Source organism: Hoplias malabaricus, chromosome 15 (genome assembly GCF_029633855.1).
Source record: "Hoplias malabaricus isolate fHopMal1 chromosome 15, fHopMal1.hap1, whole genome shotgun sequence".
Taxonomy (NCBI): domain Eukaryota; kingdom Metazoa; phylum Chordata; class Actinopteri; order Characiformes; family Erythrinidae; genus Hoplias; species Hoplias malabaricus.
Window position 1 is genome coordinate 35248021 of NC_089814.1, and position 16942 is coordinate 35264962.

Genomic DNA, 16942 nt, shown 5'->3' on the forward strand with positions numbered 1-16942 from the left:
ATTTGAATTACCACAGAAACTTAGTTGTAACTCGGTTGTTTAGTTTTGTAGCACTGTCGGTAATTCAGTTAGCCGTCACCTGAGTTTGGAGATATTTCCACCTTAAATGATCCAAAACAACAGAAATCAGTCAATATTATCCACCTATGGAGCAGGAATAGAGCAACACCCTCATCTCTGTCCGTTCTATTTAATGTTTGGAGTCTCTCTGTTGTCTAAAAAACAACTATAGCAGTGATATAGGAACGATAGCGCTCAGAGATAAACACGTGAAGCTCTCAAAGTGATCCACACTGACCCCTTCCTTCCTCAGTCTGCCCTCACCATCCCTTCTTCTCCACTCCTTCCCATGTCTTCTCTTCTCTTGTTCTCTCTTTTCCTCTTCTCTCTTCTTACACTAGGAATATAGATTTGTGTTGTGTGTGTGTGTGTGTGTGTGTGTGTGTGTGTGTGTGTGTGTGTGTGAGTGTGTGTGCTGTGTGTGCTGGCTGCTGTTCCAGTGTTTCCCTCAGCATGGAGGAATTTGAGTGCTACAGCAAATAAACAAATCAGACCGACATGTTTCAGAATGCACACACACACACACACACACACACACACACACACACATTTAGACCCCATGTAGATAAACTGACAACAGTAACAATTCGTCCTCTGAGAGCAGTGTTTGTAAATTACAATTTTGTAAATGACACGTCTGAAATGGTTGACTCATGTTGCATACAGTCGGAGAGTTTCTAAGATCCGGCCTTCCTCGTGTCACACACACTTCTTTTAGACCCTGTTTACACCTGGTCACTTCATGCGTCCTGGTCAGGTTCATGTATCAGGTTTATATCTGGATGAGGACAAGTCACATAACAATACAAGTGTAAACACGCCCAGGACACATTTAAAACAGAAAGTGGTCTGAGACGCATCTGAACCAGGTGTTAAATCAGTGTAAACGCAACCAAAACTCCTCCCAGTAACACCCCAAACTACCCCCCAAGCAGTGCGTCACTAAGCACTGAGCACGTCCCACTCAGAAATCAACGAACTTCAGTCTGACTCAGAGATGAATTTGAATACCAAGTGTAAACACATGTGGTTATAATCCAGATTCAAGTCACATGAACCGACGAGGTGTGAACAGGGTGTTAGACTCGAAAAGCTCAAAACTGCACAAGAAAGAGAAGAAATAAAGAACGTAACACAGTCATGGGGAATTCTGGGGGTCTGATTTATCTTTCCATCTGATTTTATGGACTAAACAGCTATAACCCCACCACACCCACCCCAGCCCCCGGCGTCCGGCTGTAGAACAGTGGAACTGTGTTCTCTGTAGAGACTGAGCTCCATGAGTCTCTTCCTCTGTCCCTAATAACCACCTGGAATACTGTACTTTTATGAACAGCCTCACTCAATATGACCTTCCTGAACAATAGACATTTGAACCCATTGTACAACACACACACACACACACACCTACCTCGCCCTCAGCTCTTTCTCTGAAGGAAGGGGTGTGTTTCTGTAACTCTCTCACACTCCATAAAGCCAGTGTCACTATCCCCTATTTTCCTCTCCCCCATTCACACATCTTCCATCATTTTCCCCGTCTTCCTTCATGATCCCAAATTCTTCCTTCCTGCCCTCTCGTCTTTATCCCTCCCTCACCATCTCTCCATTCTCTCTCATCTTTCACTTTGCAAATCCCCCATTCCCCCTCTCTCTCTCTCTTTCACTGACGCAGACTCCTCTCCCTCGTTTCTAATTCTCATTGTTCAGTTTGACCCCGAACGCAATCTCGCCGCTGCAGCTACTTCCAGCTTCCTGCTTCAGAGGAAGTGCTGTGTGCCACGCCTCCAGGCTGAGCCGAGTGTGTCCTAATGTATACTGACACTACAACTGCTAAATACTAAGCACTAAACACTTAATATTTCATTCTAATTCATACTGAATCCCCCATATCACACCTGCTACATTAACAGCTGAGGTTAGTGTGTATTGCACTGGTGCAAGTGGATCAGACACATCAGAGCGGCTGGAGTTTTTAAAGCCCTCACAGTCCTTTTCCACCAAAAGAACTCTGGCTTTAGAACACCGGTTCTCTCACATTCCCAGTAGTTTTGATGGGAACCAAGCATACGTCATCAGTGGGAAGTGCTGTGTGTCAGAATTCAGCGCCACAGTCAGAGATAAACGGATAGAGTCAGGGTTTATCTACTGTTTACCTGCGGGACAGCAACCTGTGTCCACTGATAAAGACTGCACACACTGTGCAGCGACAGATGAGCTACTGTCTCTGACTCTACATCTACAAGGTGGACCAACGAGGGAGGAGTGTCTCACAGAGTGGACAGAGAGTGGACACAGGGTTTAAAAACTCCAGCAGCACTGCTGTGTCTGATCCACTCTACACCAGCACAACACACACTAACACACCACCACCACGTCAGTGTCACTGCAGCGCTGAGAATGACCCACCACCACATCACACCTGCTCTGTGGGGGTCCTGAGCGCTGAGGAAAAGGGGGAGAGGGAGGTAACAAGTATGCAGAGCAACAGAAGGAGTAAAGTCTGTGGACAGTGGAGCTGAGAGAGTGGAGAATGGGTTTGTGAGGAAACTATTCAGCCATAACATTAAAAACATTAAAGACTTGCTTCTACACTCAAGCTGTAGTGCATTTGTTCTTAAACTGAACTCACCCCAAATCACGTCATGGGGGCGGGGGAGGGGGCGGGGCCTGGGAGAGTTTTGCCCCCCTGCGAGTGTTTGACAGACTTGGCTCAGTACCGAGGACTGAACACACACACACACACACACACACACCATACACGCACATCAGACTTAAACACACTCTGTTCTGTTCGGATTATTTGGACCTCTCCTCGCGCCTGGAGTCTGCACGAGACGATCCACTGGATCCATACTGTAAGTAACTGTGTTTCTATCTGTGTGTGTGTTGTCTGTGGGGAAATTAAGCTGCATATCATTATATACTTCATGCACAGATGTGTGTGTGTGTGTGTGTGCGCGTGTGTGTGTTTTGGCCCCCCTGGGCCCCCTTTGGGGCACAACACTACAGCCCCCCCCCCCCCCCCCCCCCAAAACCCCCAACGCGGGTCATGTGACAGGTTTTGTTTAATTTCTAAATAAAATTGTCCTCCAGTCTTCACGCGCAGTCTCTGTATGAAACACGTGGAAACGAATAAAACGTTAGATGCAGATTGTTTAAAGGTGTCCCCCTCTCATCTCATTCTGCTCTGCGCGTGGCCCTTATACACGCGGGTCTGCGCCCCGTTGTCGTGTTTGTGCGCGCACTGGCGCGTGCTCACACTGTTGGACGCGCTCATTCATTCTTTTTCGCTGAGTGTGCACGTGGGGGTGTTTTGTAGAAGCATTGGATTTAATGCAAGTGCAGAAACATCGCCCCCTGTTGGCCACGGAGTGCTGTTGTGTTTCATAGTTTAGTTTCTACACTCACTGACCATATAAATCCACTTTGTAGTTCTACAACTACATAGTGTTGTCCACCTGTTGCTCTGCATACTTTGTTAAGTCAGGTACATTTTACCCTGTTCTTCAACGGTCAGGACCAGAGGTGGGTAGTAACGCACTACATTTACTCCGTTACATTTATTTGTGTAACTTTTTGGATAAATTGTACTTATAAGAGTAGTTTCAATGCAGCATACTTTTTTACGTTTACTTGACTATATATATGAGCTACATTCTGCTCACTACTTATTTTTATCGATCCGTCCAATAAACGATTTCGAACGAATGTATTGTCGAGCCTTCCAACAGAGGCTATGTCACATGACTGCGTCTCACCAATCTAATGAAGCCACTAACGACATTTGTCTCTCCTTCACCAATCAAACAGTGCCAAGACGTCACATGACCTCACACAAAATCCCAGCGGCAAACACAGGCAGAACAAAGCACAGAAGCACGGTACAATGGCAGAGACAATTAATTGACGTTCTGATTAATAAACAGAGAAGTTACTTCACAGTTACTCAGTACTTGAGTAGATTTTTCACTTAGTACTTTTTGCTCTTACTCAAGTAGAGGAGGTCCTCGGGTTACGTCAGTCCCGAGTTACGATGTTTCGTGGTTACGACACATCTCCCATTTACTGTATAAAGCCTTGTTTCGCCTTAAGTGGTTTAGCGTCATAAACGTCGTAACGTGAACGTCGTGTTTGGTGTGTGCGGCGCGGCGGAAGAATACACGGTTACGCGGCTCGGGACCGAGGAGGATAGGTGTTAGGATAGGATAAGTGCGGACAGTATGTTATTTACGTACAGTATGTACGTATGTTCCGACTTACACCGAAAATCGGTTTACGACGCGACGTAGGAACGGATCAACGTCGTAAGTCGAGGACCCCCTGTAATTAATTGGGTGACTACATTTTACTTTTACTCAAGTCGTGTTATTGGAAAGTAACTATACTCTTACTTGAGTACAATATTTGGCTACCCACCTCTGGTCAGGACCACCGCAGAGCAGGTGCGATCAATGCGGTCATTCTCAGTGCCGCAGTGACACTGACGGTGGTGTGTTAGTGTGCTTTTCCACTGCTTGGTTCCAACTCTGTTGGACTCTAGCAAACTCTATTCTCTGTTTGGTTCCTGGTTGGTTTTCCTCTTCCATAACCTAACCCTTCCCCCCTGCCCCCACCACCACCCCAGTGTATCCGGTGTCATCTCAAAACCCCATCACCAACAGGAACAGCGGGCATTACAAACCACAACAGATTTACCCGATAGAGAAGCAGAACAGACGAGTAGGGTTGAGTACAGCAGTGTGGTGAACCACTTTTGGTAGTTATTAACCACTGCAAACAGGAACAGTCCACAAGACTCAAGTTTCGGAGGCGTTCTGACCAAAAAAAAAAAATCTGGTGATTGTGAAAGTGGCTCAAACCCTTACACTCGTAGCAGGAGGCTCCAACTTCAAGAACGGTCTGTCCACTTGCTGCCTGGTAGTGGTATTAATGTTGTGGCTGGTCAGGGTACAGTACAGCACACAAGAGGTGAAGAGGTGAAGGATTAGTGTCAGAAGAGATCAGATCTGATTGTGATGCTGTGGCCTTTAACGCCAGACTTGGCCCCTTCCTGATGTTGATGTCTTTGTTGATGTCTAATGTCTGCTGAGGTCTGATGGGTTTAGTCTGGTCTGGGCCTTTCACAGCTCTTGGAACATCAAGCCGACCCAAACATGAGATGTTCTGGAGCTCTGTCTCATAAAAGAGACCCCATTTTTCTGTTCAGAAGTTGAAAGAATGTGGATGAGTACACAGTCCTGTCAGCCTTTGTGGATAAATAGGCAGACATCTCTGGAGATAAATATGTCAGTGTTGCTTATTCTACACACTGTCCACCATGTCTGTCTGTGTATTTGTATTAAAGGGGATGTATTCTCCTCCTTTTCCACACGGGAACACAGTTCTGCTTTGGTCAAAACCACTCAAGCCCCACCGCAGCGTTCTCCCTCTGTCTAAACAGCCCTGTTCTGACTGCCTTCTTTTAGCGCCTGTTCCTTTAAATGATAATGAGCCACTCGTTGTTCACCCCGACCCTGAGTGCACAGCAGTGAGGAGCGAGGAGCAGAAGTTCTCTTTCTTCTCAGTTTTTTTTCTCTATTTTTACTCTGTTTTTCTGCATTTAACCTTGTCTTCACATAGACGCTGGTCCAGCGCTGTGATTGGACAGACTCAGACTAGGGGGCGGGGCAATTCTAAAGTCTCAGCACTTGACGCCAGAAGTAGAGCAGAATCAGAAAAGCTGGTTTTATCCCATGTTTTCTGACTTGAAGCCCACAGAAAACTCATTGTGGTCTTGTTTCACAGTGTGTGGGTTGGTGGGCTCATAATATGTCCAATATAAAGTAAGCTGACCCGTGGCCGGTGTGGACTAGGCAGTGATGGGACTGTGCTGGAGATTTGAGCTTAGGTCGTCAGCTGATTCTGGAGAATAGCTGGAAATTAAGGGCTCACTTTCTCAGCTTCGTCCATCAGTTTTCCCCTCGCTCAGTATGACATCATCCTCTCATGAGGACCTGAAAAAATGTACTATTCTTCTCATTAATCTCTCACACACACACACACACACACATTCCCACCACCTGGTGCATAAATAACTTACATGAAAGGACATTCATTTCAATATAGTGTAGTTGAATTACCAAATTTTGTAATGGGACACTCGAGAAAAGCTGCACATGAGCTGAAATTCACGTTTGACAAGAGCCGGCTTCTAAGGCTTTGTTGGAACATGTCTCTGAGGATTTGATGGCAGTCAGCCGCATAATCAAAAACACCACCCCAGCTTGTCTTATGTATGTCACTTGGAGCCTCCCTACTCCAGACAACACAGTTCCACACAGACAGCACTGCGTAGCTGAATATAAAACAGGCATTTAATTCAAGAGCAAAAATAATACAAACCAAAAAATATCAGAGTCAGATATTAACAGTGTAACACACACTTACCTGTATATACCACAGACTTCCATTAATTATTGAGACTTAAAGACAGTGTAGACCACGCTGCACAACTGGTGTTCTCACAGCAAAACAAACACACCCCTTACACTTTGTGTTCATTCAGAAGCTCCTCATCTCTTAAGGTGGAACGGTGTTTTTGAGTAAGAATTGACTGTAACTTGTTGGTGGCTGAAGTTGAACTTGTCTGTAAGTGTTTATTCACTGTTTGAATTACCACAGAAGCTCATTTGTAACTGGAGCTGGTTAGTTTTGTAGCACTTTCCCTCTGTGTTTACTTTCATGCAGTTAGTGCTCTCCTGAATTTAGAGTCAGTTCCACTTTAATGTACATGTAACAGCAAAAAAAAAAAGTCAGTGTTACCCACCTATGGAGCAAGAATAGAGCTACATCCTCATATAGGTTCATTAGGGTGACCAGACGTCCTCTTTTACCCGGACATGTCCTCTTTTTTAGACTTAAAAAATGTCCGGGCGGAATTTCACAAACGTCCGGGAGTTTGTTTTTCTAGAGCTTACATAGAACTTTGAGAGGTTTCGTTCACAAACTAGTCCCGCCCTGCCCTACTCCGATTGGTTCACTTGAGTGAGAAGGGGGCGTGGTGAAGTAGCCTAAAATTTTCTGATTGGACGGTCTGACTGTAGAGCTACTGGTCGATAACCACTTTTTAGCCTGGTTAAATCTAACTGGTTCGTTTTCACCCTCTGTGCATCTGGGCAGGAGTGAAAGAAGTAATCGCACTTGGACACAGACCAAAACAACTGCACAGAGACCCTTGAGAGGAGGTGGTCTTGGTCCAGTCCCGAGCGAACTCTAGTGTGGTTCATTTCTGGTGAGAACATGATCTGACCCAACAATAAGGTGCATGCCGCAGGTCGGTGCTAAATGACATTCGTAGCCACGGTGTACTTTGCATATTGAACGCAGTAGGCAGGTAAACAGAGAACTGCTTATAGTTTAGCCACTAATCTGAGTAATGGATCAGAAACGCACTAGTCCATAACTAAGTACCTTCTTCCTGTCTTTACATTCGTGCTCCCGCCTCAGTCAGGTCTGACCAATCAGCACTGTGAACAGCAGAGTGTGAAAACAAACCAAACCAACGGGAAAACGCTCCAAAACTGAGCTTCTTAACTGATTCAGACCAGAACAAACTAAGTACAGGTGTGAAAACGCCCTTAGTATTTTTCCCCATTTACGGAGCCAGGGCTGTGTACAAACACCGGAGCTTTTTCCAGCACAAACAAAGCAGAGAGCAGCAAATAATGAGGAAACATTCTCTGTGTATTGGACTCATCAACTTTAACTCATCCATAAGTACCGTTATAACACAACTTTAACCCTTAACCTAACCCTAACCTTAACCCCCGCAGGAGCCATAATTTTAAATCATGTCTTCACCCTAAAAAGTAATTATTTATGTGTTGGGGACCAGCATGTGGTGGGGCCCACAATTTTAGAGTGTAAATATTTTCATGGCTCACACACACACACACACACACACACACACACACACAGAAAGAAAGAGACTTATGCTCAAGGGAGTATGGCTCTGAGATTTGGGAGCAGAACTGTCAATATATATTTTTCTCTTAGTCCCTCTCTCTCTCTTACAAACACACACATGCCTTTTCAGATCATCAGTGAGTTGTGGTGGTCTATAAAATTCATCAGGGATTATTACACTGCAGCATGTGTGTTAGAACAGAGATCTATAGGTCTTTGTTTTCTGAATGGTACACAGAATGGGAATCTATAGTTCAGTGTGTTCAAATGTGAGTGCACAGCGTGTTAGTCTGTTGAACTGTGTTCAAAGAGCGGTGTGTGTTGGGAACAGAGTGTGTATGGAAGAGTGTGGACAGGATTGTCTTTGTACTGGAGTCTTTGGGCCTTGGAGCGGAAGTCTACAGTGCAATAGAATGGAAGTCTACTGGACTGTGTTCCAGGGGAAGTTTATACACTTTCTTTATTACAGTGGACGTCTATGGGGACAGGTCAAAACCACGTGGACTCATCTGTGTGTGTGTGCGGCAATATGTGTGTGTGTTTAAAAGTTAGCTTTAAGCTAATTCAACCCCTAAAAACCAGCACTTAACACTCGTAGCCCTTCGCTAGGCTTTGCTTGATCCCACCAACAGAACACGGCCTCCCTTCATTGTGAGACGTCCTGACGTTGGTTAGATGTCCTGATGTTTGAAGTTTCCGATGTTTGATGTTTATTAGATGTGCTGGTTTAGCGCCGATCGCCTGTGGCGCATGTGGCGGTGTTTTTGGAGTTACCTCAGAGGTTCAAACATAAAGATGTAAAACATAAAACCCAGCTCATTTACCTCAGAGGTACTGTTTTAAGGCACAAATGGATCTTACCGCCCACACACTCAGATACACTCCCTCATTCCCTGCTCTCTCTCTCTCTCTCTCACACACACACAGGTAGTGTGGTTGTGATTGCTGAGTGTGTTGTTTTAGGATCTCTGAGGAGACCCTTGTAGCCCCACGGCTGACCTCGTTAAAGTAGAATTAAAGAGGTGATTACTGCAAGCTGCTCAAGATGAACGCATGCACACACACACACACACACAGAGCTGTGTGTGTGTTCTCTACTGTACAAAGGGTGGAATGCTGAGTGCTGAAGATTTTAGGTATAAAATGGCCCACACAATTGGTCATCCCTCACTTCACTGAAGTGTTCCCGACTGTAAATGACTGTTTACCTTTGAGTTCAAACATAGCGTATTAGCTCACTAGCTAATTAGCCAGCTAGGGCTTAGGACTGAAAGGTCGTTGGTTCGATTCCCATGACCCGGGGGCGGCGTTGAAGGAACAGCACGGTCCTCCTCTCTCAATCCACAGCTGAGGGGCCCTTTAGCATTGCGCCGAACCCACAACGGCTCCCTGGACGCTGGGGATGGCTGTCCGCCGCTCTGGGTGCGTAATAGCGCAATAGGGGTCACAGATGGGTCAAATGCGGAAGACACGTTTCGTTATACGTTGTACAATGGCACATAATTACATTTTTCATTTTCATTTCAAACTCACCTCTTAATGGAATAATAATAATTAAAGAGGCACCTTTTTTTGTAATATTTGAGATGTTAAATCAATATATTGAAATATATAGATCACATATTATCACAAAATGAATCAAAATTCAATGTCTGTAACCACTGTAAACCAGTACAGGGTCGCGGTGGGTCCGGAGCCTACCCGGAATTACTGGGCGCAAGGTGGGAACACAGCCTGGAGGGGGCGCCAGTCCTTCACAGGGCGACACATACTCACACATTCACTCACACACTCTATTAGAACCTATTCAAAACCAAATTAAAGTACTTTCTGAGGCTGTTGGAGGCCCGGTCTGAGGCAGGTCCGACGCCCAGAGGGGGGCGACACAGCCACACACTGACACGAGGCTCAAACCCAGGCACTCTCAGCCCTGGAGCTCCCACATGTGTGTGATGGTGTACAGTGTACAAACACTCGTCCATTAATCATCAGAAGCTTTTGTAGCTGTTGAGGTTGCTTTATTGCGCTCCCCTCCCTCTCTCCTCCTCAGCATCTTCCTCTCCTCTGTTTCCAGACTCTGAACCACAGCTTCCTGTGTCTGGAATGTCGGATTCCATCCAGATTGTTACCACACACCTGGATCCTCTGCTTTTCCAGAGCTCGGATACGGGAGTCGAGGCCTGGTGGGACTCTATCTAAGGCGGTGATGGTCATAGATGTCCTCTCTCTCTCTCTCTGTCTGAAGAGCAATGTGTTTATACGTGTGAGGACGACTGAGTGTATTCACTGATGATCCACAGCTGTTCGTCCGGAGGAATCTGTTCTTGTCGTGTGCCCTGAGCGCTGAGAGAAATTTGGAGGCAACTCTTTATTTTTTCCCCAAAAGCAGCCTTTAAATACAAGCTGTTCATTCTTCAGCATCAGGAATCAACAATAAAACACAGGAGACTCTTCAACTAAATATTTATTCATTCACCATTGGTGAGCACTTCACCATTTTCAGGGTCAAAATGGGTCTAAAGCTTACACAGAATCACAGGCAGGAACTCACACTGGACCTGAACCAGTCCTTTACAAGACATCACACACACACACCTCGTCACTCACACACTCAAACCTGTGGACAGTTTCACACACTCACCCTCACTCACACATTCTCACATTTTCACACATTCACCCAGTCACTCACTCACCCACTCACACCTGTGGACAGTTTCACACATTCACCCAGTCACTCACACACACTTGTGGACAGTTTCACCCAGTCACCCTCACTCACCCAGTCATTCACACACTCACACATGTGGACATTTTCACACATTCACCCAGTCACTCACACACTTACTCACTCACTCACTCACCCACTCACACCTGTGGACAGTTTCACACATTCACCCAGTCACTCACACACACTTGTGGACAGTTTCACCCAGTCACCCTCACTCACCCAGTCATTCACACACTCACACCTGTGGACATTTTCACACATTCACCCAGTCACTCACACACTCAAACCTGTGGACAGTTTCACACACTCACCCAGTCACTCACACACACTTGTGGACAGTTTCACACATTCACCCAGTCACCCTCACTCACCCAGTCATTCACACACTCACACCTGTGGACATTTTCACACATTCACCCAGTCACTCATACACTTACTCACTCACTCACCCACTAACACCTGTGGACAGTTTCACACACTCACCCAGTCACTCACACACACTTGTGGACAGTTTCACACACTCACCCAGTCATTCACACACTTGCACCTCTGGACAGTTTCACACATTTACCCAGTCACTCACACACTTACCCAGTCATTCACACACTCACACCTGTGGACAGTTTCACACATTCACCCAGTCACCCTCACTCACCCAGTCATTCACACACACATGTGGACATTTTCACACATTCACCCAGTCACTCACACACTCACTCACTCACACCTGTGGACAGTTTCACACATTCACCCAGTCACTCACTCACTTGCACCTGTGGACAGTTACACACATTTACCCAGTCACTCACACACTGATCCAGTCACTCACCCAGTCATTCACACACTGGCACCTGTGGACAGTTTCACACATTCACCCAGTCACTCACACACTTACCCAGTCATTCACACACTCACACCCGTGGACAGTTACGCACATTCACCCAGTCACTCACACACTCACTCACCCAGTCACTCACACCCTCGCACCTGTGGACAGTTTCACACACTCACCCAGTCATTCACACACTTGCACCTGTGGACAATTTCACACACTCACCCAGTCATTCACACACTTGCACCTGTGGACAATTTCACACACTCACCCAGTCATTCACACACTTGCACCTGTGGACAGTTTCACACATTCACCCAGTCACCCACACACTTACCCAGTCATTCACACACTCACACCTGTGGACAGTTTCACACATTCACCCAGTCACTCACACACTTACCCAGTCACTCTCACCCACCTGTGGACAGTTTCACACATTTATCCAGTCACCCACACCTTTACCACTCACTCACCCAGTCATTTACACACTCCCTCCTGTGGACAGTTTCACACACTCATCCAATCACTCACAGTCACTCAAACCCTCCTGTGGAAAAGGACACACATTCACCCAGTCACTCACACTGCTGATTTTCTTAAAGGGCAGTTTTGGTGAGAGACTCCAAGGCTTGCGTGGTTCTTATGTGTTTTGTTTTCTCTCTCTCTCTCTCTCTCTCTGAAGTGCTGCTATTTTTATTTGGAGGAAAACTTCTGCCTAAACCACGAACAACAGCGAGAAGAAGAGATAGAGAGAGAGCAAGAGAGAGGGAGAGAGAGATGTACTGCACACTTCTCCTCTCATCTATTCTGTTCTCCCTTCAAGCCAGCTCTACTCCTCAGTTCTACAGCCATCATGGGTAACTAAGATCTCACAGCTTCAGCTTCAGCCACACAACATCTGTCCAAAAGTTAGTGGACGTTACTGAAAAGTGAATTACTTTAAACTGTGGACAGTGTGTAAACTCTTAAAACGAAAGGGGAAATTCTGGAGCAACTGCACATGAGCCATGAGTCTACAGTAACCGTGTTTAGAGTCAAATGTCGTCACACACAGAAACCATCCTGGTCCTGTAACAGTAGAAATAACAGAGAGAGAGAGAGAGAGAGAGCGGTAAAGAGAAGAGAGATAGTGAGAGAGAGAATGGGTCATGATACGTAACCTTTAGTAAATGTTTAACATTAATTTACATGCTCATAATGACTTTGATGACTTTTTCTCACGCACACACATTTTTTTTGCAAATTCGGTCAAGGTTTCAGTGAGGTCAAAGTTCACAGCTTGGTCTGGCATGTGTAACAGCCAATTACATCAACAAATCAACACCAATTACCACTGAGGACATAACACACACACACACACACACACACACACACATTAGTGCTGTTGACTGGTACAATGTATAAAATCACATTCTGCAAATTTAAAAGATAATTATCACTGCTGTATGTCTGTATATATCTGTTAGTGTGTGTGTGTGTGTGTGTGTCCTGCAGGAGGAGAGTGTGTGTTGGCAGCAGTAGAGTGGTCTCCAGTACAGAGTCCTACATCCAGGCTGTGCACACACCATACATTACCATGTGCCCCAACCACCGTCTCTGTAGCTCTTACAAGTACGAACACACACACACACACGCACACACGCACACACACACACACATTGCAATATACAGGGTGGGCAGCACCTGAAACTATGGATACTGGAAGTCTGTGTTAGCATTTCTCCTGTGGTGTTGCTATCAATGTGAGAAGAGGGTTGCATTGACAATCCAACACAATGGGCAGCACTTTGAACACATTTTATAAGTGGTCAGAAACTTGCAAATAACTCATGAAAGAATAAAGTTATGTTAAAACCCAAGCACACCATTGTTTTTCTTGTGAAATTCCCAATAAGTTTGATGTGTCACATGACTCTCTTCACATTGAAAAAACAAAAGTTGGATCCAAAATGGCCGACTTCAAAATGGCCACCATGGTCAGCACCCATCTTGAAAAGTTTCCCTCCTCCCATATACTAATGTGCCACAAACAGGAAGTTAATATCACCAACCATTCCCATTGTATTAAGGTGTATCCATATAAATGGCCCACCCTGTATTTTGTCATTTAAATCAAATATAAAATTGCAATAACATTTTCACCGGCTGCATGAATCTCCATCCCAAACATCTCGGTCATGTTGGAGCGGAGATTGTAATCCAACACCAGCACCTGACCTCACTAATGTTTCTGTGGCTGAATGCCATCAAATCCTCACAGAAATGTGCCAACACCCCTGGCCCTGACCTGTTATTTCTGTGATACATTACAGGACCGTGTACAAGACGTCCTACAGAGAGGTGACCAGAGCAGTGCCCAGCTCAGCATTTTACCCAGAATGCTGTCCGGGATGGCAGAGCCTACACTCACACAGCTGTAACCATGGTAACAGGCAGCAGTGACACACACAAACAGTTGTAACCATGATAACACAGTCTTAACCACTGTTACAGACAGCTATGACAAACACACAGCCATAAAAGTTGTAACCAGCAGTGTGTGTGTGTGTCTTGTGTTTGTAGCAGTGTGTCTGCAGGAGTGTGTGAACGGGGGATCCTGTGTGAGACCGAATCACTGCTCCTGTCCAATCGGCTGGACTGGACGATATTGTCAGATAGGTACAACACACACACATTCCACATATATCAATGTTATATATATCAGTGGATACTCTTCAGGGGTGGACGATATGGCTCTAAAATTATATCGCAATATTTATGTGTATTTTTCCGATAAGAATAATATTGACGATACGACAAAACATTAAAAAATATATATTTTTATTAATTACAAAAATGTACTGTTGCAGCAAAATACACGTTTATGTTTTATTTCATTATAAATAAAAGTGTAAAAGTTTCAAACACGGGGCGGCACGGTGGCGCAGCAGGTAGGTGTCGCAGTCACACAGCTCCAGGGACTTGGAGGTTGTGGGTTCGATTCCTGCTCCGGGTGACTGTCTGTGAGGAGTGTGGTGTGTTCTCTCTGTGTCTGCGTGGGTTTCCTCCGGGTGACTGTCTGTGAGGAGTGTGGTGTGTTCTCTCTGTGTCTGCGTGGGTTTCCTCCGAGTGACTGTCTGTGAGGAGTGTGGTGTGTTCTCTCTGTGTCTGTGTGGGTTTCCTCTGGGTGACTGTCTGTGAGGAGTGTGGTGTGTTCTCCCTGTGTTTGCGTGGGTTTCCTCCGGGTGACTGTCTGTGAGGAGTTGGTGTGTTCTCTCTGTGTCTGCGTGGGTTTCCTCCGGGTGACTATCTGTGAGGAGTTGGTGTGTTCTCCTTGTGTCTGCGTGGGTTTCCTCTGGGTGACTGTCTGTGAGGAGTGTGGTGTGTTCTCCCTGTGTTTGCGTGGGTTTCCTCCGGGTGACTGTCTGTGAGGAGTGTGGTGTGTTCTCCCTGTGTCTGCGTGGGTTTCCTCCGGGTGACTGTCTGTGAGGAGTTGGTGTGTTCTCCCTGTGTCTGCGTGGGTTTCCTCCGGGTGCTCCGGTTTCCTCCCACAGTCCAAAAACACACGTTGGTAGGTGGATTGGCGATTCTAAAGTGTCCGTAGGTGTGAGTGTATGTGTGTGTGTGTTGCCCTGTGAAGGACTGGCGCCCCCTCAAGGGTGTATTCCCACCTTGCGCCCAATGATTCCAGGTAAGCCCTGGACCCACCGCGACCCTGAACTGGATAAGCGCTTACAGATAACAAATGAATGAAGTTTCAAACACTCAGTAGAAGCGAAGAAAAATCTGTAAACAACAGTAACTTTCGAAGATTCTTTCTATAAAATAAATAATGTAACAAATAAATCTACCACAAAAGTAATGTTCACAATATTTAGTGCCTGAAAATAAACAGCAAACACAAACAATTGTACAAAAAAAAAATAATAGCCTGGGTGAGTGGGTGTGGCCTTCTTAGGTTAGAGCTCATTGGCTGTTCAAATCAAATCAAATCAGTATTGGTTTATATAGCGCTCCCTTGAGGCTGGAGGAAGAAACCTTGGGTGGAACCAAGACCCACCCACAACTTCAAATGACTGCAGTTTTACCCCCTTATGGAATACACTCCTCCACCAAGAGACACTTACATGAGCTTGGCAGCATGACATCATTTCATAAACAACTCAGAATATTGCTGTTATCTTAATATTTATAAAAATGATAACGATATAATCGCACAGCTCTGATACTGATTACAAACTACAGTCCTGCTGAACTTTTCAAGTGCAATTTCAGAATTAATTTGTTATAAGGTAGTGTACATAGCCCTGTGCAAGAACACACACACACACACACACACACACAGCAGGATCTTATCAGCGTGGAGTGTCTGTGTGACTCGTCTGTAGAAGACCCCAGTTCACTGCAAAAACATCTGGATGCAGTTACTACACAAGAAACAAGTGAAATGTGAGATTATGTGCCAAGATGATGGACTTTGTCTAATATACTCTCTGTATTCTGACCCCCCCCCCCCTCCACCCCCACCCCCCAAATCTCCCCCCAGATGTGGACGAGTGTAAGGGGTCGCATGCCTGCGCTCAGCAGTGTGTAAACTCTGCTGGAAGTTACCGGTGTGTGTGTGCTGACGGATTCAGTTTAGCAGAAGATGGACGATCGTGCCAGGGACAACCTCCCCCGCCCCCGACGACCCCCAGCCAGCCCAGAGCAAACGATCGCGATGCAGGTGAGAATCAGCCATCCAGACACAAGAATCGCTCCCAGAGTGTGTGAAGCATGGGATTGATTATAAGTCCTGAACACGCGCGTTCGCCTGCTTGACCTTCACTCACACACACACACAAGGGTTAAGCATATGTCTTCATGACCTTTAAACCCTTTAGTGGCCTTTGGCGACTTTTACTCTCGTTCCCATGTCCGTAACCAGTGACCTGTCTCCTCCTCTTTTATTCACTTTATTCCTCCACTCCTTCCTCCTTTGTACCTTAGAGTTACGAGAAATTCTAACACAGAGGCATACGTGTGGATAAACGGTGTCCATGTTCTTTTGCGTGTTTTAAATAAAGTGAGCGAGACCTAACTTCAGCCTCGTCAACCGACTCGTTTAAGGTGGAAATACGAGAACCGAGAAAAAGAAGCAAACACCTGCTTCCTAAAATGTCATTTACGGCAGAAGGGAAGAGAAGTGATAAGGAAGATAACATCTGCCTCCATTAGTGACACATTTAATCCTAGAAGCGCCGGGAGCCGGTTTGTATTTGAGCGCTGTGACTGACTTTACAGCAATGGTATTTACAGCGCTGGTAATAAAAGTTCTAATATGAAGCTGTTAATTAAGCGGAAAATATACCTAAAAATTTCCTCCTTAATGTCACTGCAGCATTCTGTCAGCTTTA

At 45.7% G+C, this 16942-nt stretch overlaps 1 protein-coding gene across 1 annotated transcript in view; it reads left to right on the forward strand.

Moving 5' to 3' along the window:
- Positions 1 to 2780: 2780 nt before the first annotated feature.
- The window catches only part of egfl7 (EGF-like-domain, multiple 7), a 20322-nt gene continuing 6160 nt past the window's right edge, over positions 2781 to 16942 (forward strand). The window contains exons 1-7 of the mRNA XM_066646346.1: positions 2781 to 2915; positions 10079 to 10485; positions 12250 to 12424; positions 13062 to 13178; positions 13880 to 13992; positions 14130 to 14225; positions 16093 to 16272. Of these exons, the coding sequence (XP_066502443.1) occupies positions 12345 to 12424; positions 13062 to 13178; positions 13880 to 13992; positions 14130 to 14225; positions 16093 to 16272 (586 nt within the window). The 5' untranslated portion in view covers positions 2781 to 2915; positions 10079 to 10485; positions 12250 to 12344. The remainder of the gene's footprint in view (positions 2916 to 10078; positions 10486 to 12249; positions 12425 to 13061; positions 13179 to 13879; positions 13993 to 14129; positions 14226 to 16092; positions 16273 to 16942) is intronic.